This window comes from Marmota marmota, unplaced genomic scaffold (assembly GCF_001458135.2).
Source record: "Marmota marmota marmota unplaced genomic scaffold, marMar, whole genome shotgun sequence".
Lineage (NCBI taxonomy): Eukaryota > Metazoa > Chordata > Mammalia > Rodentia > Sciuridae > Marmota > Marmota marmota.
In genome coordinates, this window is record NW_026000000.1 from 7,223,912 (window position 1) to 7,249,280 (window position 25,369).

A 25,369-nucleotide genomic window follows, 5' to 3' on the forward strand; every position below is an offset into this window, starting at 1 on the left:
TTTTAGAACTGGAATTTCATAACTAAGATTCAGTGCTTTTCTACTGGATTTCCTTTTACTACATTTACTCCCAAAAGGCCCAGGTTTTACTTTTTCCCATCTTAGCCATCTTAGTTGATTACTATTTACTTTGTAACTGATTTCATATTATGGATAACAAACTCAGAAATTAAACTCGCCTTTATTTTCCTTAACTTTTCCTAAGGCTTCTTGAAAAACTTTTAGCTTCTAGTTATTCCCAAAAGGAGTTACTATGTACAGAATTAAACATGATTGTTGGATAGACTGTACTAGCATACTATTCTGATTAACTTGAAGTATCTTCAGATTACTTAATGCCAACTTATCAGTCTACTGGTGAAAAATCCTATCCTAGTTGTTAATTTCACCAACAGACCTTCATTGCAATACAAACACAAAAACATGTTGTTTTGGCCTCCTTTAGGCAGAAGAAAATGCCAAGATTAACTTTGCCTTCATATCCAAATAGATGTTTTATTTTCTTTTTTTGTGGTACTGGGGATTGAATCAAGACCACTCTGCCACTGAATTACATCCCAGTCCTTTTTAGTTTTTCAGACAGGGTCTTCCTCAGTTGCAAAGGTTAGCCTCAAACTTGCAATACTGCCTCAGCCTCCCAAGATGTTGGGCTTAAAAATGTGCACTGCTGTGCCTGGCTTGGGCAGATGTTTTAGAATGGAGACACCAACTATGGTTATGTGGGAGTTATAACGGTTCTTATTTTTTACCCTTTATTCAGAACACAGGGCAACATTGCAGTTTGAGATCATGAAATGAACAAACAGTGATAAAGTATTAACAATAAGCATGACCTGAATTCTGAGAGTAAGTGGTTTTCTAGGTCAAGGAGTAGGAGAGAGAACAGGTGCAATATCTTCTCCAAAGGAGAAGAGAGCCAACCACATTACTCAGTGAGTCACCAAAGGGTTTTGCCTTTAAGGGCAAGAAGAAATGCCAGTCCTGATCTTTATCACAGCAAATCGGAATTTCCAATTTCTCAAACTAATTGTAGGTAGAAGAGAAGGTAACTCCAGACTGATTAATTGGTCTAGATGACTACTGAAATGTCCTACATTCATCAGTTGGTAAAAATCTTCAGAGTGACTGTTGAAGAAAGGAACCTTTCATGTGTTCCCAGTTATTATACAGTGCATAGAGGCTGGTAAGTGTTAGTCCTGCCAGACCACCTCGTGCTACACCTCGAAGACCACCTGGGAGAGAAGGGAGAGAAAAAAATAATGAAATAGCTTTGTATTGTATAGTGTCCTAAAATGAAAATACATCAATTATGGGGTTACACTTGTTTAAAACATTCAATCTCAACACAGGATTAAATTTAGATAAACTGTGGTTTTCTCAGACATATTTAAAGTCTGGTTGATAAATTCTCAAAACCATTATTTAATACACATACTTTTTTTTTTTGTATTTCGACATTCACAGCCCTTTTCACTTTCAATTTAACAATTTGTAGCTACCAGGATTAATGGGTTCATTTATCTCGATTCAGGTTGTAACTGTTGGTTCTGGATATAAGACCTTGTGTTTATTATTTCTGAAGTTCTTGAAAGTTCTTTTTTGCTAGTTCATACAGTTTAAAATTTCACTAGCATTTAAATTCAACGAACTTAAACTATAATGTAAATAAGGTGAATACTTTATGTAGAAATATAGCAGCCTTTGGACTCTGAACAGGTTCTCCAAATATTAACTTTGAGGACTCAGATGGTGGTGCTAATGTAAATAGCAACTCCCAGCACTGATGTGTCACTCTCCTACAACTGAAGAGCCAGAGACACCCAGCTTTACTGTACTAGCAAGGGGGGGAAAAATCATGAGTCAGACTTTAAACTACTTCATTTTGACAACAAAGGAACACTTGTGGAAAAAGATTTCCTTTGAAATGCAGAAACAAAAATGTTTCAGTCACTTGAAACAAGCAGCAACCACACAGAAATTTCCCAACATAGAAAAAGCCCCAACTTTATGGTTACATCAGCTTTAATAAATAGCTTTTATGTGGTAAAGAGAAACCAAGTTAAGAAGCTCTACAGAAATGGGGGTTCCCAAAGACACTTAAAAGAGAATGTGATTCTCTTGCAGTTCCACAAACATGGACTTCAGGTAGCCCACTGTGTTTCTGCAGAGTATTTGTCCTAGTTGTGGTGGATCTTATTACCTTTGAAGTCTATGCCAGTCAGTTCTGTGAAATTCATTAATATCACTTCAGAAGTAACCATTTCTGCAATGAGTGTACTACCAAATGGTTGCAGCTGATAGATTGGAGGGCCACTCCCTGCAGGAATCTTTCCAGTCTGAAAACTTCTGATATCTGACCTGCTTAAGTTCTCAGGCTTCTACTGTGAAATGCCTTAATTATCTCTCTTAAACAGACTCAAACAAATTTTTTTTTTTTGAGGTCTGTAAGAAAGATCATTTTTAAAAAGCCCCACAAATCAAAGTCCACATCATCCCTATCTTGTTACATTTAGACTGTAGACATGGCAGTTGAATTTGCAACTGTATCCAGTGTTGTTTAGAAAATATAATAAAGCTGTAAAATAACGTACACTTATCCTGTTGACTTAAAATAATATGCTCAGTTTAATAGGGATCTCATGCTTTTGACTAATAATAGGTCAAGAGAAAGCTGTAGGGCTGAAAGGAAACTAATAGACCAAATTCCTAAAATGGAACAAAACTGAAGCATAGGAGAATACACACCTGCATTACTATGGTTCAGTTATTAGACCTAAACTTTTGAAATGTGATGAAGGTTCTCTAAAGGAGACAGCCAAAATAATAACACTTCAAACTCCTTTCTGAATCAACCAGAAAACAAAGGCAAATACAGTAGTTTTGGAGATACTTTTCCATGATGATTCAACTTTACACATTCATTACAGATCCAAAAGACTGCTGACTTGACTTGGAAAGAGCTAAAACCATTTTTTCCAGCTGACCCTTTGTTCTGAGTGCTCTAAGAACATGGCTTCTATTTGGCCCTTGTGGAAGAATTTTCACACTAGTTCTCAAGTAACAAGCTTCCACATGTATTCTCTTTGATACAGAAATCCTCTGATGCAGAAATTGGGAGTTACACAACAACAATGGGATCTATAAGGCTTTAAGATCTTTAGGATACTAGTGTACCTTAAGTGTCCCTTAAGAATAATTTATATCCCAGAAAGCAATTTCTTTAACCAAAACAAAAGCTAAGTTCAATTCAGTGTAATAAGCTCTTTAAAGGTTAGAGAAAAGTTACCTCAAGCAAAAAGACACTAAACATATGCAATGTTAGATTTCTATTTACCACATAGCTAATCCTGACCCATGTTTTAATTTTAACTCTTTTCAGTAATTTCAAGGTTTCCCAACTGGTCAATTTGTTAAGTTTAAGGGTCTCTGTTTTAAGTTCTCTAAACAACTTCTCCCCAACTAAATACAGGAATTTGATCATCAAATATAATTGTGTTGAACATGGAGTAAGCAAATAAGGTCAATGGTCAATCTATACAGAGCAAGGCAAATAAGACTTGTGTTTCAGTTTTACTTCCTATCTTTTGGATCCTCACATAGCTTTTCCAGATAGAAAGAACAAATAATGGTTTTTGTAAACATGGGAAAATAAGAATCAGAATATTTAAGTGTAGGTGCTTCTTTTATAATTATTTAAATGTACCTACTTAAAAAAAAAAAAAGTCAAAACACCCAGTGGTTTGGAAGGCTGGGACTGTGGCTTACTGTTTAAGTGCCCCTGGGTAAAATCCCCAATACCCAGAGATGGGGTGGTAGGCGGGGATAGTGAGTGGAAACACATCCTTAGTTTTCAGACACTGAACAGACAGGCAGTAGTTGCCAGCAACAGTTAGTGGCTCCTGCTGCACAGAAACAGTCTTAACTTACATATTACTAAACACCATTTGGGGGAGGGGGTTGTTTTAAATTTTTTATTTTTAAAAATTACGGAGGTGTTTGTAGCTCAATGGTAAAGTGTATGCCTCAGCATGCACAAGGCTCTCAGTTTAATAACCAGCATCCAAAGAAAGAAATGAAACTGTAGTATAATACACAAAATTTATCATCTTAACTTTTTAAGAACATAAGTAGCATTAAGTACATTTGCACTATTATGCTATTATCACCAATGTTCACTGCCAGAGTAACTCTTTGTCTTTCAAAACTGAAACTTTGTATCCATTAAAAAAATACTGCTCACTTCCCATCCTTGGCAACCACTACTATACTTTTATGTCTCTTTGACTTGATTATTCTAAATTCTCATATAAGTAGAATCACACAATGTTTGTACTTTTGAGACTGAATTACTTCACTTGGCATCATGTCCTTTAAGGCTAATCCATGCTGTAGCAGGCAAGAGAATTTCCTTCTTTTTAAAGGCTAAATAATATTATCTTGTCCGATATACCACATTTTGTATATCCATTCATCTATCAAATGGTTAATAGATACTTGAGTATATACTTTTTGGCTATTGTGAATGATGTTAGGAACTAAACAGTATTGAAATTTAAAGAATCATGAAATCAAACCCTAAGAGTTAAATCAAAACAGCCTGTGTAAAGATCAAATATCAAATTAAGCTAGAAGACAGAAAAGGAATTAACATTCATTGAATTATACTTTCACATATAAGCACTTATTGTAACTTGTTTCACAACCCTTAAAGTAATAATATGGGTGAGCCCATTATTAAGATGACCTTTTATAAAAAGTCATGTAGCTGGTGAGATTCTAAAACATTTCATTACATTTCTGTCTTAAATGGCTGAATTAACTACATATTCTCTATACTCAGGCTTTTTGATAAATATCTTTATTTGCTGGATTGTTGGATTATACATTAAACACCCGATTAGCTGACTTATTCTGGTTTTTTGGTAATTCATCCATCACATATATCAGGTAGTGTTTCTATTCCATAAATCTTAAGAGGAAGTCTCAAAAGGATTACAAAACCCCAAGTTTTCTTGAGATATTTGAGAAAAGGTTTTTTTTTCCCTTCTATATTAAAAATGGAATTTACTTGTAATTTTATGTTTAAAAGCTCAAAATAACTTCTTGTAACATATGTATGTAAGTACATATAAATAGAGCTTCCATGGATAGGAGGAGAGTGGATTAATTACATTTTATGCTCATGAAAAGTTTATCTCGTGTTGTGATTTAGATATGAGCTATCCCCCCAAAATTACACAGCTGAGACAATGCAAGATGGTTCCGAGGAGAAATGATTGGGTTCTAACAGTCTTGACCCAATCAGTGAATTGATCCACTGCGAGGGATTAAGTGGTACGGTGTGGCTGGAGGAGGTGGGAATTGGGGTGTGGCTCTGGGGTATATATTTGTATATGGGATGTGGAATCACTCTGCTTCCTGATGATGTGAGCCGCTTCCCTCCACCATGACATTCTGCCTCACCTTGAATGGAGCCAGCCTTCTATGGACTAAGACCTCTGAAACCCTGAGCCCTCAAGTAAACTTTTCCTCCTCTATAATTGTGCTGGTTGGGTCCTTTTAGTCACAGCAGTGCAACAGCTGACTAAAATACCTTGGCACAGGAAAACCTTGTTAAAAACCTAAAATATTTCCACATTGAAAATATTCAGTGGAAGACAAATTTAAAACTTAACTGACAGCACAAGGATGGCACACAGCCCGTAAGTTTTGTTGGTGCACACTATGTTTAAAAAATTAATTATTTTGCCAGCCCAGTTGCCCATGCCCTTAATCCCAGGAAGTTGAGGCAAGAGGGTTCAAAGTTCAAGAACAGCCTCAGCAACTTAGTGAAACCCTGTCTCAAAATAAAAAGCAAAAAAGAACTGGGGATTTAGTTTAGTGGAAATGTGACCCTGGGTTCAATCTTAGTACCAAAAAAAGACTTAAGTATTTTAAAACCAGGAACTTCACACAAAAATCTGAGATTACAATTTCTTTGGAATAAATGGAAGGCTTCTTGCTGGAGCTGAGTGGAAGGTACTTCTAGCCCAATGCAAGGATATGGAAGTTTGAGGTCCGTTCCATACCATCCCTTATTTTCCAACATAAGGTAAGCCATTATGGCATTTCCTGTATTACAACAGCCCTCATTATAATAATGCACTGAATTAGGATCTAACTTAAAACATATTTCTAACAAGAGAGAGAAGAAAAGGCTAAATATTTGATGTTAAGCCAAAGATATGGGAACCTAACATTGTGTGAAGGACTACAGTGTTAACACAATAGGGGAAACCTCCAACCTAAATTAGGAAGATAAAGATCTTGGCTCAAAAGAGAAAAAGTAAAAAGAACACCCATGAATTCTATGTCAAGTGACAAGTAGATTCTAATGTTTATCACAACTGTAGAACAGAGGAGGTAAATACACTGCTGACACAGAGTTCTAACATCACTTCATAGTTACTGATTTAGTTTAGCTCAACCACACTGGCAATCATTCTGGCAAAGGCCAATTAGGTTCTTTTACCAATTTTTGGTTTAAAATATTAAAGATCTTCCCTGACCATGTGCCTTCTGTGACCTTTGGACATCCTTGATGGAACAGTTAAAGAATGCTCACTTTTCCATGGGTTTGGCTCACTCTTCAAAACTCAAGGCTATCACTCCCTCTGGCTTTGAGGATGTGGCCAGTCCCTGGGGAGATGACGATCAATAAGTCACAGGAGGTTGTTAGAACAGAGCTTTCTTTGTTCCTTTTTTTTTTTTTTTTTTTTAATNTTTTTTTTTTTTTTTTTTAATATTTAGTTTTTAGTTTTCGGCGGACACAACATCTTTGTTTGTATGTGGTGCTGAGGATCGAACCCAGGCCGCACGCATGCCAGGCGAGTGCGCTACTGCTTGAGCCACATCCTCAGCCCCGCTTTCTTTGTTCTAACTTGCATTTAAGTAACCCCACTGGAAATAAGACTTTGGGAGTCTCACCTGTGGAGAGGATGCTCTGCCCAGGACTCCCAGTTGGAACCCTGAAAAGTTGCCCTGGGGCTCCCCAGCTATATGACTTCAGGTGTTGGTGTTTCCCCCAATTTGGTGATATATTTTCTTCCCTTTCTGTCTCATGTACCACTTTTGCTTCCATATTATTGCTAAAATAAATGCTACATTGTATAAAGAGAGTATCTTTATTGTCTATTGGATCTGACCTGCCAAATTCCGCAGCTGCACACATATGCAATGCTTTATAATATTACAATGACCTAGCTATCCCATTCCTTAGTATTTGAAAGAATAAAAACCAGCATACTGCAGTGATACATGCCTACCAGTGTTTATAGCAGCACAATTCACAACAGTCAAGTTATGGAACCAAACCAGATGCCTACCAACAGAGGAATAGATAAAGAAAACATGTATATACACAATGCAGTTTTACTCATCCATAAAGAATAAAATTATGACATTTGCTGGTAAATGGATGGAACTGGAAAACATCATGCTAAGTGAAAGAAGCTAGACTCAAGAAAGTCAAAGAGGATAATGTCCTTTAACATGCAGAAGCTAGGAAGAAACACAGAATTTAAAAAAAAAAAAGTGGGGTTGGGAGGCAAAGGGGTAATCCCATAAAAATTCCTAGAAGAGAGCACAGTAGAGTAGAGGAAAGGGGGATGGGAGGAAAAGGGAAAATACTGGGGATTGAAATGGAGTCAATTATATGCAAGTATAAATGTCAAAATGAATCCCAGTATTACATTTTTTAATAAAAACATTAAAAAGAAAAATACCCTTAATCCTTGGGGAATAGCTAATTCCTTGCGGACCTGAAATATTTCCAACATCCAGTGTACTCCTCAAAAACAAAAATCTGAAATAATCAGGTGTGGTGGTGAACACCTGAATTCCGCACAGGAGGCTGAGGCAGGAGGGTTGAGTTGAAAGCCAGCCTCAGCAAAGGTGAGGTGCTAACCAACTCAGTGAGGCTCTGTCTCTAAATAAAATACAAAATAGAGCTGGGAATATGGCTCAGTGGTTTAGTGCCCCTGAGTCAATCCCTGGTACCCCCAACAAAAACAAACACCCCCCCCCAAACCAAAACAAAACAAAAAACCTGAAAGGTGTGGGGGGGGGGGGGAGGAAAGGAGCTTGGTATAAAGTTTCAATATAGTAGGTTTGTAAGCATTTTAGTGGAAAGAATGATCATGTGGACAAACACATAAGAAAATGGGAAATTGTCAGACCAAAGAGAAGCTAGGTTAAAGAACTCTGATGATGTGATTTTTAGTTCAGGTCTGATGTTTCTTTGATAAACTGTGTAATATTTTCCAAAGCATGTGAAATGCCATTACTAGATTCCCTGTGGCATATACGAATCCATTTAATAATGACCATGTTCTATCATAACACGAACAGCTATGGTTTTGCTATAATCAATTAGCTCAGGAGTGGCCTAGTTACTTATTTTCAGGGAACAAGGTCTCAGAAGTTAAAAGATATAGCAATCCTTGCTGCCCTCTCAAAGCCCTAATTAACAAATCTTATGCTTTCCATAACAAAATCCGTTTGTAAAAGCAAAGTAAAAGGATATACAAATCCAGTTCTTCAAATTATATAATAATACTGAGTCACTGTTAAAAGGTTCTATTTATCAATATCTAAACTGAACAGGCCTTTAGAATTAAATTTCACATGCCAAAAAGAATTTCTCAATGACTTTTTCTTTGGGGGGGGGTACCAGGGACTGAACTCAGGGTCACTTGACCACTAAGCCACATATCTACCCCTATTTTGTATTTGTCTCATTGAGTTGCTTAATGCCTCAGTTTTGCTGAGGCTGGCTTTAAACTAGTGATACTCCTGTCTCAGCCTCCCACGCCAACTGGGATTACAGGTGTATGCCACTGTGCCCAGCTTGATGACTTCTTTGTATAATTTCTGGCATCAATATTTTTCCAATGAACAAACATTAATGTGTGTAATAGGTGAATGGCTAATTGCTATAATATATGAAGTGTTTCAATAAATCAGTTAAGGGAACAACCCAATAAAAAATGTGCACATTAGTACACACCTGTAATCACAGCTTCTATGGAAGCTGAGATAGGAGGAATGCCAAGTTTGAGGCCAGTCTTGGCAACTTAGTAAGATGACATCTCCAAAAAAAAAAAAAAAAAAGATAAGAATGTAGATGAATGGTAGAATAACCGTGGGTTCAATCCCCAGTACTGCAAAAACAAAGGATAAAGGACTTTGGGAGAAAAATACAAACAACATCTAAACAATAGAAGTTGCTCAATTTTGTAAGCAACCAGGGAAAAGGTGAGATATCAAGATTTTTCACCAAGTGTCATAATAAAAGCAATGGTAAAGGTAAAAAAGTACTTGGAGGGGCACTCTGGCTTTAGTCATTTAACATTTTCAATATGTAGATCCTCTGCTCAATAACTTGTCTTTCAACAATTGTACTTTAATGTAGAAAACTGTGTAGTATGGTGTTTAAGAGGGGCCTCAAGAAGGTAATATTTGAATACAGACAAATGAGGGATAATATCAGGTACAATATCTAGAAAGAATGTTTTAAGGGAACAGCCAAAAGTGGGTGTTAAAAGGCAACAGGAAGAGCAGTCAAATCTGGAACCTGAAATGGCAAGGGCACAAATCATGTAGATGATTTGAGCATCAAAGGCCACTGTAAAGAATATGGACTAATTAGACTTTTGATTTTTCTAAATATTAGAATTTCCATTAAATCATAAGCCTTAAAGTGTCTATTGTAACTCCCAGCAAATTTAAACATTCACCGGTCTCCTGAGTAGTCTATATGTATGTTAATTTTGGGTTTAGAAACCCTCTGAAACTTTCACGGGATCCTTCCAGAGTTCTAGAACATTCCCCATCACCCACAGAAAAGCAATCACCCAAATGACTAAGTATCACTGGAAACAAAACAAACAAAAAAGTCCTAAAATGACAGTATAATGGAGAGTAAGAAACAACTGAGATGTTTTAATGAGTTCAGTCTTCCCTGGAAGAGGCTGCAAATAAAGGCTGGATGGTGAGGAACCCAGGAGAGCTAGCTGCTGTGCAGAGTAACACATTCTGCTTCCACAATATAATAAAACAAAGAAAAGCAAAGCAATAAACAGCGTCTAATCATCTTTGACATCTATCCCTCCATCACCATTCCCTCATATCATCAGTTGTGAAGTTCATCACTGATCATAACGTTCTGTATTAATATTTTTCCTTGACCATTTTGACTTCTATTTCTAATCTTTTTTCTCTACTCCTTATTTCTAGCTTAATGCCCCCCAAGGATGACTCTGATACTTTCAGTCAAAAAACTTCATACTACATTGCCTTTCAACTTAACTTTAAATTTTCTCCCTAGCCTCTCAAGCCTAAGCCTAGACTAACCTCCCAGACATTTCTCCTAAACCTTCCTTATATGGTATCAGGTAACTAAACAGATAAATTTGAAATTCAGTCTTTTTTCCCCCCTAACCCCCCCCTCCTTAAAAATCATAGATGTACATAACATCTTTATTTTTGTCTATTTACTGTTTTTTAATGTGGTGCTAAGTATCGAATTCAGTGTCTCAAACATGGTAGGTAAGTGCTCTACCACTGAGCCACAACCCCAGCACAAAATTCTTAAGGCCCAATCCAACTATTACTCCTTTCTAAAATTTCCCAGATTTCTTGGAGGCTATTTGGTATGTTGAAAAATACAATGGGCTGTGAAGTCAGACTAGGGTTTGACTAACTTAGCTAGCCTGAATTTCGACTTGTCTATAAAAGTGACCTTTGCTCCCTTCAGACACTTATAAATAAGAAAATGTATAAAAAGCAAGAGACTTCCTTTCTCCCATATGTATATTTTATATAATTTTTAAGGACTTAGCAGTCTCCCTAATCTGAAGTCAATAAATGATATCTTTATTATTTAGTTGTAGATGGAAAATACCTAAATCTTTATGTGGTGCTTAGGCTTGAATCCAGTGCCTCACACATGCTAGGTGAGTGCTCTACCACTGAGCCACAGCCCCATAATATCTACTATCTTAAAAATCAAGAAATATTATCTAGAAACATAAAAGAGTGAAGAATTAAAGTAATTGCCTTTCAGAATGGGAAACCAGCTAAGGTGAGAATGGTGAATGCATAGTCTCATGCATTATTGAAATCTTTTGATTTTTAAGACAATAATCTTGACTTTTAAAATTATATGTCTGACAAAAAAATATTACCAGAAGTAAGCAAAGATGTACCAACAAAATAATTAGGCAATGGATCAAGGGTAGAGCATGTGCTTAGTATATGGAACAAGGCCCCTAGGATCAATCCCCAGTCCAATAAAGAAGAAATATAGAGACCTAAATTAGGCATTGCTGGGACATTTGAGTCTAACCCACTGAACTTATACACAGAAGAGAACATAGATCTCCGAGTAAGATTCTACAGGAATAACATACACTATACTGAACTGTTCCTTTGGCTTTGTGTGTACCAGTAAACTGGGCACAATGGTGCACACCTGTTAATTCCAACAACTTAGGAGGCTAAGGCAGGAAGATCAAAAGTTTGAGGCGAGACTGGGCAACGTTGTGAGACTATCTTAAAATAAATTAAAAAAAAAAAAAAAGGCTGTAGCTGTGGCAGAGAACTTATCTAGCACATATGAAACATGGGGTTCAAATGAATGCCCCAAACCACAAACAAGCAAAATGAAAACCAGAAAAAAAGGAAAAAAGAAATACAAAAAAATAGTAATTTTGAATATTCCAAAACTTACTCTATCTACAATAAAAAAACAAAATGAATGAAAAACATAGAAAAGAATCTTCTTCCTTTTTCCCTGCTTTTTTTATAGTGCTGGGGATTGAACCTAGAGAAATTTTTAGCTCTTTTTAATGGCAAAACAACAATAACAACCAGGAAGTATATGACCCAACAACCCCACTTCTGGGTATATGTATAAGAGAATCAAAAACAGGGTCATAAACAGGTATTTGTGCATCCATGTTCACTGCAGTATTATTCACAATACTGAAATTCAGTAGAAGCAGCCCACAAAACCCTTGAGAGAGGAACAGATATGCAAATTGTGGCACATGGAATGGAGTATTATTCAGCCTTCAAAAAAAAAGAAATTCGGATACATACAACAACATGGATGAACCTCAAGGATATTATGCTAAGTGAAAAGCCAATCACAAAAGGACAAATGATGTACAAATTCACTTATATGACGTACCTAGATTATCTAACTTATCTTCTTAAAATTAAAAGATTTCAATGATGCCTGAGACTACTGTACCACCATTATCACATTAGCTAATTCTCTGTTCCCAAAGGCAACTGTTTTAATTATTCACTCATCCTTTCTGTTCAGAGACAGAAAGTATAAGATTACCAGAGCTGGGAGAAATGGAAAGCAGGGAATAGCTGTTTAATGTGTTATCAGTTCTGGAAGATGAATAAATTCTGGAGATTAGCTGTACAACAATGTGAGCACACAACACTATCTGTACCAAACACCTAAATATGGTTAAGACAGTAAATTTTATGACATATTTTAAATTAAAAAAAACAAAACCAAAAATAACCACAAGGTTACAGAACTACACCATATTATAAAAATACTATAACATTTTCACTGAAAACTAAAAAAGCACACAACAAGTGTATTAAGTGATAGTTCCCCATTCAGTAGTACCTACCTGTACATTTATACAACATGCCTGTCATAGTTCCAGCTGCTACTGTGTTGAGGTCATCTTCTGCACCTCTTGTTTTCTCAATGATAACACCAAATGCACTATAAAGCAGAGCTAAAGGAAAAATAGAAGTGATGTTATAAAAGTGTGACTAAAAGTCAGTATGGCAATAATATTTAGATAAGTTTATCTGAAGATACACAGAATAATCAATGGAACGGTTTCTAATAGCAAAAGCCTGGCAACAAATAAAATGCATTTGTACCATCTAAACTGATACAGGAAGAAACTTTCCATACAATGAAATACTACAGTCACTTGAAACAAAAACCATTAATAAACAAAGCAGGCACATATGCACACTAGTACATGACTCTGATTGGCTATGCAAAAAATAATCTATGTAAGTTTTCAGAAGAGTAACTATTTCTATATACTACTCCAGGAAAGCCCAAAAAGTATATTTTAAATTTTTCATTTATATGTTACCCACATATACCCAGTATATGTACTTTGGATTAAGTCTGTTATAATTAGCCAGAAGATCTAAGAAATAACTATATCCCCAATTAATAAGAGAATTACAACTCTGGACAGGGAACAGCTGGAATGTAGCCTTTGAAATGCCTCTTTAAAAACCCTCCATTCCCCCTGATGGGCAGAATCATAGCTTCTAGGACAGGATCCCCCCATGTTTGTCTTTTGCTAGCAAAGCAGTAAAACTTTTCCCTTTTTCTCATATTTTGTGTGTATAAAATTAAAAAGAAATATAAAGTTTGCTTCTTGTACATGTAAAAAACTATAACATTGGCACCATTTGGTTTTACATGATTTTCCCCCAAACAACCCTCAACCTCTGCTACTTTTAGATTCCTATCAGACATGAATGCATTAACGACTTTTCTTATCCTTTCACAAAATCATAGCTATAACTGACCCTTCAACATTATACCAAACTTAAGACTTATAACTCCTTTGTTATGGTATTTCATACTTCTATTAACGTTCATCTATCTGTTCAACTTATATAACTACAAGTGAACATGAGTAGAACATTATGATTGATCATATTACAAAAAGAATACAGAGTGACAAACCCAGTGACCACTTTGCTTAGGCCCGAGAGGTTTCTTGCAATGTGGGATGTATAGTGCTAAAACTGAGAAAGTCTGAAGCAAAAGGGACAGTAACTACCCTGGGTATATAAGCAATTAAAAATTAACAAGAGATCTGGGCATGGTGGCACTTGCCTGTAATCCCAACCGTTTGGGAGGCTGAGGCAGGAGAATTACATGTTCAAAGCCAGCCTCAGCAACTTAGAGAGGCCCTAAGCAACTAAGTGAGACCCTGTCTCAAAATAAAACGTAAAAAGAGTTGGAGATATGGCTCAGTCGTTAAGCACTGCTGGGTTTAACCACCAGTACAGAGGAATTAACAAAGGAGGTGAGGAATTAACAAAAGAGGGTGACTGTGTGCACACACATGTTGGGCATGGAGACACAATGGGGACAGGAGAAATGTAGGCATGAGCAGCATATGGAAGTAGCTATTTATTAGAATCAAAATGTGAATCTGGCTTTAAGGTGTTCAAACGCACTGCTTCTAAAGCCCACAACAAGGCTGGGATCTTAGTATATTATAAGAGGATTTTTCTACCTTTTCAATGAGTTTTCTACATTTTCCCTTGTTTAATCTGCCACAAGTAAAAGATTTCCAGACATTCAGTTAAGCTCATAAATTATGAAAACCTTGTGTTAGGGCATATGTGCCACAGGCTGGTCTATTTTAAGTCATCAATAATCAAAAGAGCCTGTCATTTATAAATAACTCGTGATGAAAGTATTTGGTTCTGACTAAGCACTACTAAATTACCTCTTACCTAGAACTGCCAATGTTTTTGTTATCTACAAAGAAACTATTATAACTCTGGAATTAGGTTCTTGAAATCTGCTGAGCAGGTTATTAGGAAAAAAGTAATAGCACTGGACTAATCCATCATGTCTCCACTTTAGAACCTTGAACCTTTCCCAACATACATAGCCCTTTGCCTCAGACCTAAATCATCTGAATTTTGTTTAGTTAAAATTTGACCTTATTTGGTGTCCTGCATGGACAAGAGAAGGCAGTGTTTAAAATATTTTAAAACGTTTAGAAACGGTATACAGAACAGAAATAGCACCTACTATTTTATTAAATAATTCAGGGTCTTTCTTCTAATGATATCCTACTCACCAAAGTGGATTTAAACATAATTGTTTCAAATCCTTGAATCAGAATTTTGGTTGATCAAATTGTTCATACTTATATATTCTTTCTTCGCATTATAATATGATTTATTATCAAATGAGATTTCTACTTACCCAGAGAACCTAGAGTATTAGCCCAAAGTGCACCTTGCCTAGTCACCATATTCAAAATCCTACCAGGGAAGAAAAAATCTGTATTAAGAATCCATAGTTCTGTAGTAACCTAAAAAAAACATAATAATAGCTTTTTAAAATGCCTAAAGTCAAGCCTCAACATTTTCTTAATTTTGAGATACATTTTAATGCCTCCTGACATTTCAATAAAGATGGTTTTTATGCTATATAAAATAAGGGTTAGGTTAAAATTCTCAACATTTTGGTTAAAATTCCCATATTAAATATAAAAAAATTATTAAACATGTATAAAAAAACTTTGAATAACAACTTGGAATATACTCTATATGAAGTAGAACTGAACATTAACAACCATCTAACTAGAATACATGGAGGAAGTACCGTGTCTGCTCCCTAACTTGAACTAAGCAGCCAAAGTGAATGCTTAGCACACTCTCAAGGAAGCAAAGTCCTGCCTTGTACCAGTGCCACATGCTACCAGAACAGTGACATAGGCAACTGGATGAAGACAAGATATTCCTCTCCCAGCAGTGTAACACCATCACAGGAATGGTTGTGTCCGGACAGCTGACTACTGCTGGAAACAATGGAAATATAATAACAAAGAGTAAAAGAACTCATTAATTAACGTTCTATAGTATAAAAATTTGTATTACTTCTAACAATGTTTAAAAACATTAATATCCTCACAAACAAAAGTATTTCTAATTAAATTATTTACTAATGTTTTAAGTTCAATATTTTAAAGTCTGTAATTAGCTTTAAAAATATTAATTTTCATTTTTGTATTGCTGGAGGTACTGCAAATTGGTAAAATTCTTTGGGATGCCTATTAAGCATAACCATCCTCAGCAACCATCAGCCACAGTTATTGTGTCCCATAAGGCAGAAAAGTAGAGGAAGTACACTCAAGATCACAAAACAGTAAACAATAAAAACCACATGTATCTGTTTGATCCTAATCCTATCTTCTTTTCATTATTAAATGCTGCCTCTATGTAGAAGAATGATTATAAAACTACTACTGTTTTAAAAAATAAAGTCTTGGGGCTGGGTTGTAGCTAAGCGATACAGCGCTCGTCTGGCATGTGAGAGGCCTTGGGTTCGATCCTCAGCACCACATAAAAACAAATAAATAAAATAAAGATATAAATAAATAAATAAAGTCTCTTCAAAGAGACTTTTCACTTCCAAATTCATATTTAACATAACGTGAGGAATTTGTTTCAAAACAATACAGGAGAGGAGATGGGACATAATAAGCTGTGGCTGATGGTTGCTAGGATGAATTATGCTTCATAAGTATTCATCATGCTATTTTGTTTACTTTGGTATTAATTTAAAATTCCTCATATACAAGAAGTAAAAAAAATTACTGGAGCAAGGGACAAATGTTACAAAAATAAACATAAAATACGGAAGGAGGATGGTAATTTAAGTACAGTGATTCACATAGTAATAAGAATATTAAAAGCTTCTAATTCAGTAAATCTGCTGCCATCTGCTGGCTGAATAATACATATGGAAGATGGAGTTCAAAGTGTCCTAAAAAAACCCATGAGCCAAAGAATACATATTTGTGATTCTACTTATATCAAGAATAAAAACATGCCAAACAGAACAACTTACTATTTAAGCAATATTGATAGAGACTGGTTATGTTTACTTCTTAAGCACAGTGAAGACATATGTATACTTTCTGGACCTTAAATGTACCTTCCCTTCTCTGCAAATTAAAATTCCTGAGGAAATCTTAATCTTTTAAATCTACCTCTAAGTTCTAGGAATTACATTTAAAGTTCTTTGGCTCCTCATTTCAGAAATGGAGAGTGAAGACATTAAGAAATTCAGGTAAAATGACAGACTTAGCATTACTCTTTTGAACTGCTTATTTCTTCATTACCAAGTTCTCCAGTTCTGCATGCCCCTGAATAATCCAAAGTTTATTACTAATAATTCAACTATTTGAAAAGCATGTCATATAAGCTTGGAGAATGGAATCCCCTAGCTGCAAAGTTAGGCTGGTGTAGCACCAGCTGACCGAGGGACACTAACTCAAAAATCACTCCTTTTAAAAGCTTACATTCAATAATTGGATTCCTTGGTTCCTTCTATTTTGAGTAAGAAAAAAACAAAACAGGAAAAAACAAAGTATATCAATGTTCTAAACATTTGCAATCTCAGATTTGTGCCCATTACACTACGAGAGCAGAGGTTAATATTCAAGGATCATTGTATCAGATGATTACATGAGACTTACTGTACATTTCTTGGTTTGGACCAGGCCATGTTCTGGGTTTCCTTCAATCCTAGCCGAAGACCATTCACTGCTCCAAATGCAGCTCCTGGTAAATCATAATAATTCATCCAAATATAGCTTTGTATTAAAAAACAACAACAACCATACTTCTGAGTAATTTTCATTTATACTTAATAGAAAAGAAGGATAAATATAAATACCAAAAAAAACATTGAAAATATTTTAAAAAACCCCTTAAAACCAGTATTCTAATTCCTTTTCATTTTAAGCACCATCAACTTTTTTTTTTAAAAGAACAATTTATTTTAAATAAACCAATTACATATTTACATAAATAATTTATTTAATAAAAATCATTCCTCATTCCTGATAATTCTTCTTAAGGTAGACATAGAATTAGCTAGTTTGGTTGAAATATTTTCCACCAGATACCTAAAATGAATGCATTTCATTTATTTCAAGGCTAGTTGCCCTGTCAGTATATATATTATCCATCTGAGTTCTGTTAATTCTATAAGAACCCAAAGCTCTTTTGTTTCATTGCTGACCCTTGTTCAAGACAACAGCATCCTCAGCACTTTGGAAACAGTTATGTGATGGAAGTAATGTAGGATTTGAAAAGCCAGGGGATTGAAAAGTTTGATGTGCCATTTAAGATCTACATGATCAAGAGTGATTACTATTATTTAAATACCCCATGATTCACTTTCCTCATCATCAAAGTGAAAGCAGTAATTCATGTCAGCTAAGGCTGATGATCATTTATGTAATAGTGATTTCCATGGTGCTTAATAAGCTGGAAAATAAGTATTTATCAACAAAACAAAAACAGAACCCAATTATTTCCTAAATTCCCTTGTGAATGTACTATAGAGCTGACTCTGGCTATTGACCAAAAATAAAATAAAGAACCTGGGTTGGACACCATGATCAGTTGGAAGAAGCTAACATAACTAGAGAAATGCTGCAATAATTCTAAGGTAGCACCATCAACTTCTTAAACTGAGGACACCAAAGGAAAAAAATATATCATTACACCCACCTGTCATACAACATCCTCCAATGGTAAGGAAGGCTAGTTCAAATCTGCCCCGTGTTTTATTAGCTCCAGTTGGTAAAATAAACTCATCCGTATCCTAATGGAGTAATAAAGAAAACCAAGTTGAGCATCACTCAAGACAGCACCTGAAAACTACTTTTAACTTTTCAAAGCAGTTTTTCTAGAAAGTAAAACATTGAATTAATGCAAACTCAACTGTCTTTTTATGGGGTGGAGGGTACTGGGGATTGGACTCCCAGCCCTATTTTGTATTTTATTTAGAGATAGGGTCTCACTGAGTTGTTTAGTGCCTCGCTTTTGCTGAGACTGGTTTTGGTTTTGAACTCGCAATCCTGCCTTGGCCTCTTGAGTTGCTGGGATTACAGGCATGTGCCACCATGTGTGGAAACCTCAACTATCTTATTTAAACAAAAATAAAATTGTCTGCAGCAATAGCAATACCTAAATCAAAGTGAAAGGAAATACATAATACATTTTGTTCTTAGGAGGGATTCTCATTTAGCACTTGTTTCCCTCAAAATGTAAATCAGATAGATAATATGTAATCTGCCTTAATGACAAATTTGAGGTGACAGAGTGTAGAAAGAACAGCTTTAAAGAAAAGAACACTGAAAGCTATAAGAATTAACAGATGACAGACTGTCAAGTCTGAAGGAAAAAAATAATTTTTGATTTTGTAGCAACTAAACCTTGAATACCATCTTACACGTGTAAAATCAAATGATCCTCAAAAAATGAGCAAGAACTATTAAAGTACAATCATCTGTATCAGTCATCAGTCATACAAGGGCAAATTATACCCTCAATAGTATTTTTTTTCAGCTGGGGATTGAACCCAGGGCTTCATGCAAACTAGGCAAGCACACTACCACTGAATTATACCCTGACCGCATATATTCCTTTAATAACCTTAGGAAGTTATAGACCCTATTTGTAGTAAATGCATAATTAACATGAGTCCCTGGAAGATGACCCAAAATCCTGGGTTAAGAAATGCTACTGAGAGGGGCTGGGCATGTGGCTCAAGCGGTAGCGCGTTCGCCTGGCATGCATGTGGCCCAGGTTTGATCCTCAGCACCACATACAAAGATGTTGTGTCTGCCGAAAACTGAAAAATATTAAAAAATTCTCTCAAAAAAAAAAAAAGAGAGAAATGCTACTGAGAGCAAAAAATGATGATCAATTTAAGAGTCAATATACAGTTAGAAAAAACAGTTTCATTTAAGGAAAGCTTTCCATGAAAAAATAGCTTTGGCAAATCCCCTGATGGATAGCACACAGAGTGTGCCACATTCAACATACTAAAAACCACTAAATATCAACATTTATCCCACTCCTTGTAGCAAATACTGAACTTTGGTAAATGCATTCCTAATTAGGAAAACTAGCTCTGCACTGTGTTTTTAATTTCTGGCTTGTGCATACAAAATACTCACCAAACACTGCAAGTAAACAAGCACATGTATTCTCATCACACAAAATGGTCAGTTGGGGAATAATAAGCAAATCTTGAGAAGATTCCATGTGATGATATACTGTACATAGTTTTTCAAATTTTGGATGCTTCTTGACATTTAAATTATAGTGATTTTAAATACGGTTATGCTGAACCTTATCAAGCAAGCTCAAGGGCATGTCAGCACAAGCTCACTAAAGGCTTGGAAGCAAACGTACATCAATTCATACACAAAACTGACAGTAAAGTATATTAATACACTGAATATAGGAGAAGATACGTTGAAAAGTTCTTGTTAAACCTGTACTGGTGACACTCTAGTTGGACACTAGTGTCACTAAAATACCATAAGTTTGTTTGTCAATACAGAAGACAAATGAATCTAAGAACAGATATCAATGAACCTGATGAAATAGTCAGAAGGCTGAGATTATGTGTCATCTTTATAATTTCATGTGAATACTACTATGGACACTGGAAATTATTTAAAGTCTCCTTGTTTTTATACCAGATATTCATATGGGCTAACAGAGAACAAGATTTATTAACATAATTTAGAAAACATTTTAGGGATGATTTAAGAGTAGTGATAATACAAAAGCAATAGCAAGAGAAAGCACAGGGCTGGGGATGTGGCTCAAGTGGTAGCGCGCTCGCCTGGCATGCGTGCGGCCTGGGTTCGATCCTCAGCACCACATACAAAACAAAGATGTTGTATCAGCCGATAACTAAAAAATAAATATTAAAAAATTCTCTCCCTCTCTCTCTCTCTCTCCTCTCTCACTCTCTCTTTAAAAAAAAAAAAAAGAGAAAGCACAAATAAAAATTGATGCCAAAACTACTATATGGTCAGTTGACGGGCACTATTTAAGATATATTTAATTTTCTAAAAGTATAGAAAAATATTTTAAAAATGTAATTTTTATTAAGGTATCATCTTTACATTTGTTTTCGATTGTTACATGTAACATGAAGACAAAAAGGTTTAGAAAAACACTTTCAATTCTGAAGTCCCTCTAGCATCCCAAAATTCCCTATTTTGTTTTTGAATACACATTTTTTTTTGTCTAACCATACTCACTTAGCAATGTAAGATCAAAATAATATTGCATTTATAGCTAGAGTAGCACTTTAATTCTGAAGTCAACATTTAAGCAAAATACATGTTCTGTGAAATTCTGAGTAAACTGACAAGATGGGAGCCTCTAAAAAATCCACTTATTAATATTTAATAAATTTAAATGATAAATTTTCTGCAAAAACAATGAAGCTTTAAACTCACAAGGTCCTTATTAAAAAACATTTTTTTTTAAGGACTAGGGTATAGCTCAGCAGTAGAGCACTTGTTTAGCATGCTCAAAGCCTTGGGTTCAATTCCTAGAATAGGAAAAAAAAAAAAAAGTTACTGACATATCACTCACATACTATACTACTCATTTATTTAATGTACAATTCAATAGTTTCATTCCCCACATAGTCCCAATTGCAAGCCATTACTAGTCTACTCTTCATGCCTATATATTTGCCTATTCTGACATTTCATATAAATGGAATCATATATTAAGCGGTCTTTTGTAACTGGTTTTCTTTGATTTAGCAGGCATTTTAAGTTCATCCATGTTGTAGCATGAAACAATAATTCATGTTTTAATTGCCAAATGATATTACATTACATAGATACGCCATATTTTGTCTATTCATTCTCCTGTTAATGGACATTTGGTTTGTTTTTGCTTTTTGGCTACTATGAACATTTATGTACAATTTGTGTGAACATGTTTTCAATTCTCTTGTGTGTATATCTAAGAGTAGAAATGCCAGGTCATAAGATAATTCTATTTTTAACATTTTGAGAAACTGCCAGACTATTTCCAAAGCAGATTTATCATTTTACATCCCCACAAGCAAAGTATGAACGTCCAATTTCTCCACATCCTTACCAGTATTTGTTATTGTCTTTTTCATTATAGCTCCTGGTGGGCCTGAAGTAGTATTTTACTATGGTTTTGTGACTTCAGTTTCTCTAATTAGTGACACTGAAGTTTCATGTCATTACTTGGCATCTATACACTTTCATGAAGAAATGTCTATTTATAATTAGAATTTTATAATTGGATTGTTGTTTCATTAATGTTTTAAAAAATTTTTAAAACTAAACATTCTAACTATAAGTCCATCATCAGGTAAATGATCTGCAAATATTTTCTCCTAGTCTTTGACTACCTTTCCCCTTTCTTTTTCTTATTTTGGTACTAGGGAATGAATCCAGAGGTGCTTTACCATTCAACCACGTTCCCAGCCCCCAACCAGCGTTTTTTTTTTTGAGACAGGGTCTCATTAAGTTGTTTAGGGCCTAGCTAAACTGTTTGTTTTTGCTTTTTGGTTACTATGAACATTTATGTACAATTTGTGTGAACACATTTTCAACTTAACACTACATAAAGAACATAATATGTTGTGTTGTTAAGTCTCTAGCCTTGAACTTGTGATCCTCTGCTTCAGACTCCTGAGCTGCTGGGAATACAGGCATGCACTACCATGCCTGGCTCTTTCCCCTTTAAAAAAAAAAAAAAAAAAAGTTGTTCTTTTTTTGGTGGGACTGGGGATTGAACCCAGTGCATACCAAGTTGTTTCTGTTTTTTTTTAACTATTCTTTTAGTTATCAGTGGACCTTTATTTATTGATACGCGGTGCTGAGAATCGAACCCAGTGCCTCACACATACTAGGCAAGTGCTCTGCCACTGAGCCACAACCCCTCGTTTTGTTTTTGTTTTGTGTTTTTGAGACAAAATCTTGCTAAATTGCTAAGGCAAGTATCAAATCCTCCTATTTCATGTCGCCTAAATTGCTGGGATTATAGGCATGTCACTGGGTCCAGCTTTTTAAAAAAAATCAATTTTGACTAAATTGAATTAACCAACTTTTTATTTATTACTTGTGCTTTTGGTAGCAAATGAACTACTGCATAATCCAATCACAACTATTTATAGCCATGATTTCATTCAAGAGTTTTATATCTTTAGCTCTTACATTTATAAAGTAATTTTACACTTGGAGTGTTTGTTGCTACTGTATGGAAAGCAGAACTGATTTTATGTTAATTTTATATTCTGAGACTTTGCTGAATTCACTTATTAATTGTAACAGTTTTTTTTTTAATATTTATTTTTTACTTGTAGTTGGACACAATACATTTCACTCATTTATTTGTATGTGGTGTTGACGATCGAACCCAGGGTCTCGCACATGGGAGGTGAGCGCTCTACAGCTGAGCCACAACCCCAGCCCTATTTTTTTTTTGTACCTTTATTTGATTTTTAAAAGACAAGATCACATCATTTGCAAAGTGTTTCACTCTTCTTTCAATCTGCCATTTCTTTCTCTTGCCTAACTGCTCTGGCTATAGGATGTTAAACAGTAGTGAAGTCAGTAGAAATTGCTTTTATTACTCCTGATCTTAAAGGGGAAATAGTCCTTCACTATTGTGTAGATGCCATTTATTAGGTTGAAGGAATTCTCTACTATTCTGTGTGTGTGTTAAAATCATGAAAGGGAGATGGATTTAATCAAATGCTCTTTTTGCATCTATTGAGGTAATCATGTGGTTTTGTCTTATATTCTTATTTTTATTGCTTTATTACACATTGATATGTCACAGAACATAAACTGATTTTCAGTACATTAAATTAACCTTGCTTTCCTGAGATATTCAACCACTAGTGTTTGAAGTCTTAACATTTAGCCCAGTATTCTGATACTACAAAGTGAGCTTTAAAAGCAAAATTTACTTTTATCAGGGTGCATTCCTTGTTGGTTTAACTCCCTTTAAAGGGGGTTAAATGGTTTCAGGGAGAGATACAAGCCAAGTTCTTAGGGTTTGTGAGGAAAAAAAAAAAAAAAGAATGGAAACCAGAGACTTAGTATATGGTAGAATTAAGTACCTGTACTAAGTTCATGGATTAATTCAACTTGGAATTAAATAATTGAACTTTTTAAAGTGTAAGATAAAACATCAAACACTAAAATTTTAATCTTACCTGCACAAGATATCGTGGATCCACATTTAAATAAGGAGACAGAGGGTTCATACCAGTTACTAGAGAGAAAACAAGATGTTATTTGCATAAAAATTCCCACAAGTTATTACATATAATAAACTAAGCTTCTAACAGTTCCCTGTCTTGCAATTCTGATTTATAGGCTCCATAAATATTTTATTTACAAGCTCCATGAAATTTTGTTTTTTCTCTTTTCTTCTACCTGTCAGTTTAGGGGCTGACTCATTCTGGAGACCCTCAATCTCAAAAAACAATGTTCACAGCAGCTCAATTCACAATAGCTAAGCTAGGGAATCAACCTGGGTGCCCTTCAACAGATGAATGGATAAAGAAAATGTAGTACACTTACACAATGGAATATTACTCAGCCATAAAGAATAAAATCATGGCATTTGCTGGTAAATGGAATTGGAGGCAAGCTAAGTGAAATAAGCCAGTCCAAAAAACCGAAAGGCCGAATGTTTTCTCTGATATTTGGTTGCTGAATCACAATGTGGGGGTGGGGAAAGTTCACTGGATGGGGGGGCGCATACGTGGGGGAAGGAAGAGGGAATGAGAAAGACGGTAGAATGAACTGCACATAACTTTCCTATGTTCATATATGAATACACCACCAGTGTAACTTCACATCATGTACAACCACAAGAATGGGAAGTTATATTCAGAGAAGCATGTAAGTATATACACCTTCGTGTATTATAAAGTATAGCTCACTTTCCAGCTTATTTAGATGGTTTCCTGACTTTTTCCAACTCATATTTACTTCCCGACTCCACGTATTGAGTGTTTGGCCCCAATAGTTACTTCGGAATTTGATTTTTTTTAAAAAAATTCGCCAAGAAGCTAACTAATTGCTTGCTATTTGCAATACGCTATTTCCAGAAAATCTGGGCTTTTCTCTTAACTCACGACAACATATAGGAATACATATAATAACAGAAAGGGACCTAGATATAAACGGAAGAAAGCATGCATCATCCCTTAAATCCGGGTCAACCACAGGTAGCTTCCCCAGGGATCTACAGTCCCCCAAAACAATGTTCACAGAAGCTCAATTTCACAATAGCTTTGAAAGAGCAGCCGGTCAGACACATTAACCTCGCTACCAGCGCTGATGCTTCCGAATGGCTCACGTTAAGTGCAGATGCCGGAAGCAGTCCGAAATGTTCGCATACTGGGCCCGATACTTACGCGGGACGCCGGCTAAATCCGCGTGCGAGTAACCTGCTCCACCGGCTCCGAAAAAACCCGCCAATCCCCCTGTGGTTTTGTTACCACTTCCCCCGCCGCCTTCCATGGTGTCTCAGGAAACTACCGTCTCGTTCCTGACCCTGCCTCAAGCCGGGGTCGAGCGCTCGGCGGTTGCTTCACAGTAGGCGCGGGGAGACCCGAGTTACCACAGCCTCCTTCACACGCTGACCTTCCGGGCGTCGATTCCCGTTAAGCACCACACTTCCG

The 25,369-nt window shown here is 35.6% G+C and overlaps 1 protein-coding gene and 1 non-coding gene across 2 annotated transcripts; both read right to left on the bottom strand.

Annotated features, from left to right (window-relative positions):
• Nucleotides 1–723: 723 nt before the first annotated feature.
• On the bottom strand, nt 724–25,361 carry LOC107153359 (mitochondrial import inner membrane translocase subunit Tim23). Its single transcript, XM_015498901.2, has 7 exons — nt 25,103–25,361; nt 23,891–23,949; nt 18,379–18,472; nt 17,337–17,421; nt 15,056–15,114; nt 12,699–12,809; nt 724–1,232 (listed from the first exon to the last, which is right to left on the bottom strand). Exons 1-7 carry the CDS (start codon nt 25,206–25,208, stop codon nt 1,117–1,119), a joined length of 630 nt encoding a protein of 209 aa, XP_015354387.1. The 5' UTR covers nt 25,209–25,361; the 3' UTR covers nt 724–1,116.
• LOC125618056 lies at nt 15,458–15,658 on the bottom strand. The gene has a single exon (XR_007349275.1). It is a non-coding gene; the product is annotated as a small nucleolar RNA SNORA74 (small nucleolar RNA).
• Nucleotides 25,362–25,369: the final 8 nt, after the last annotated feature.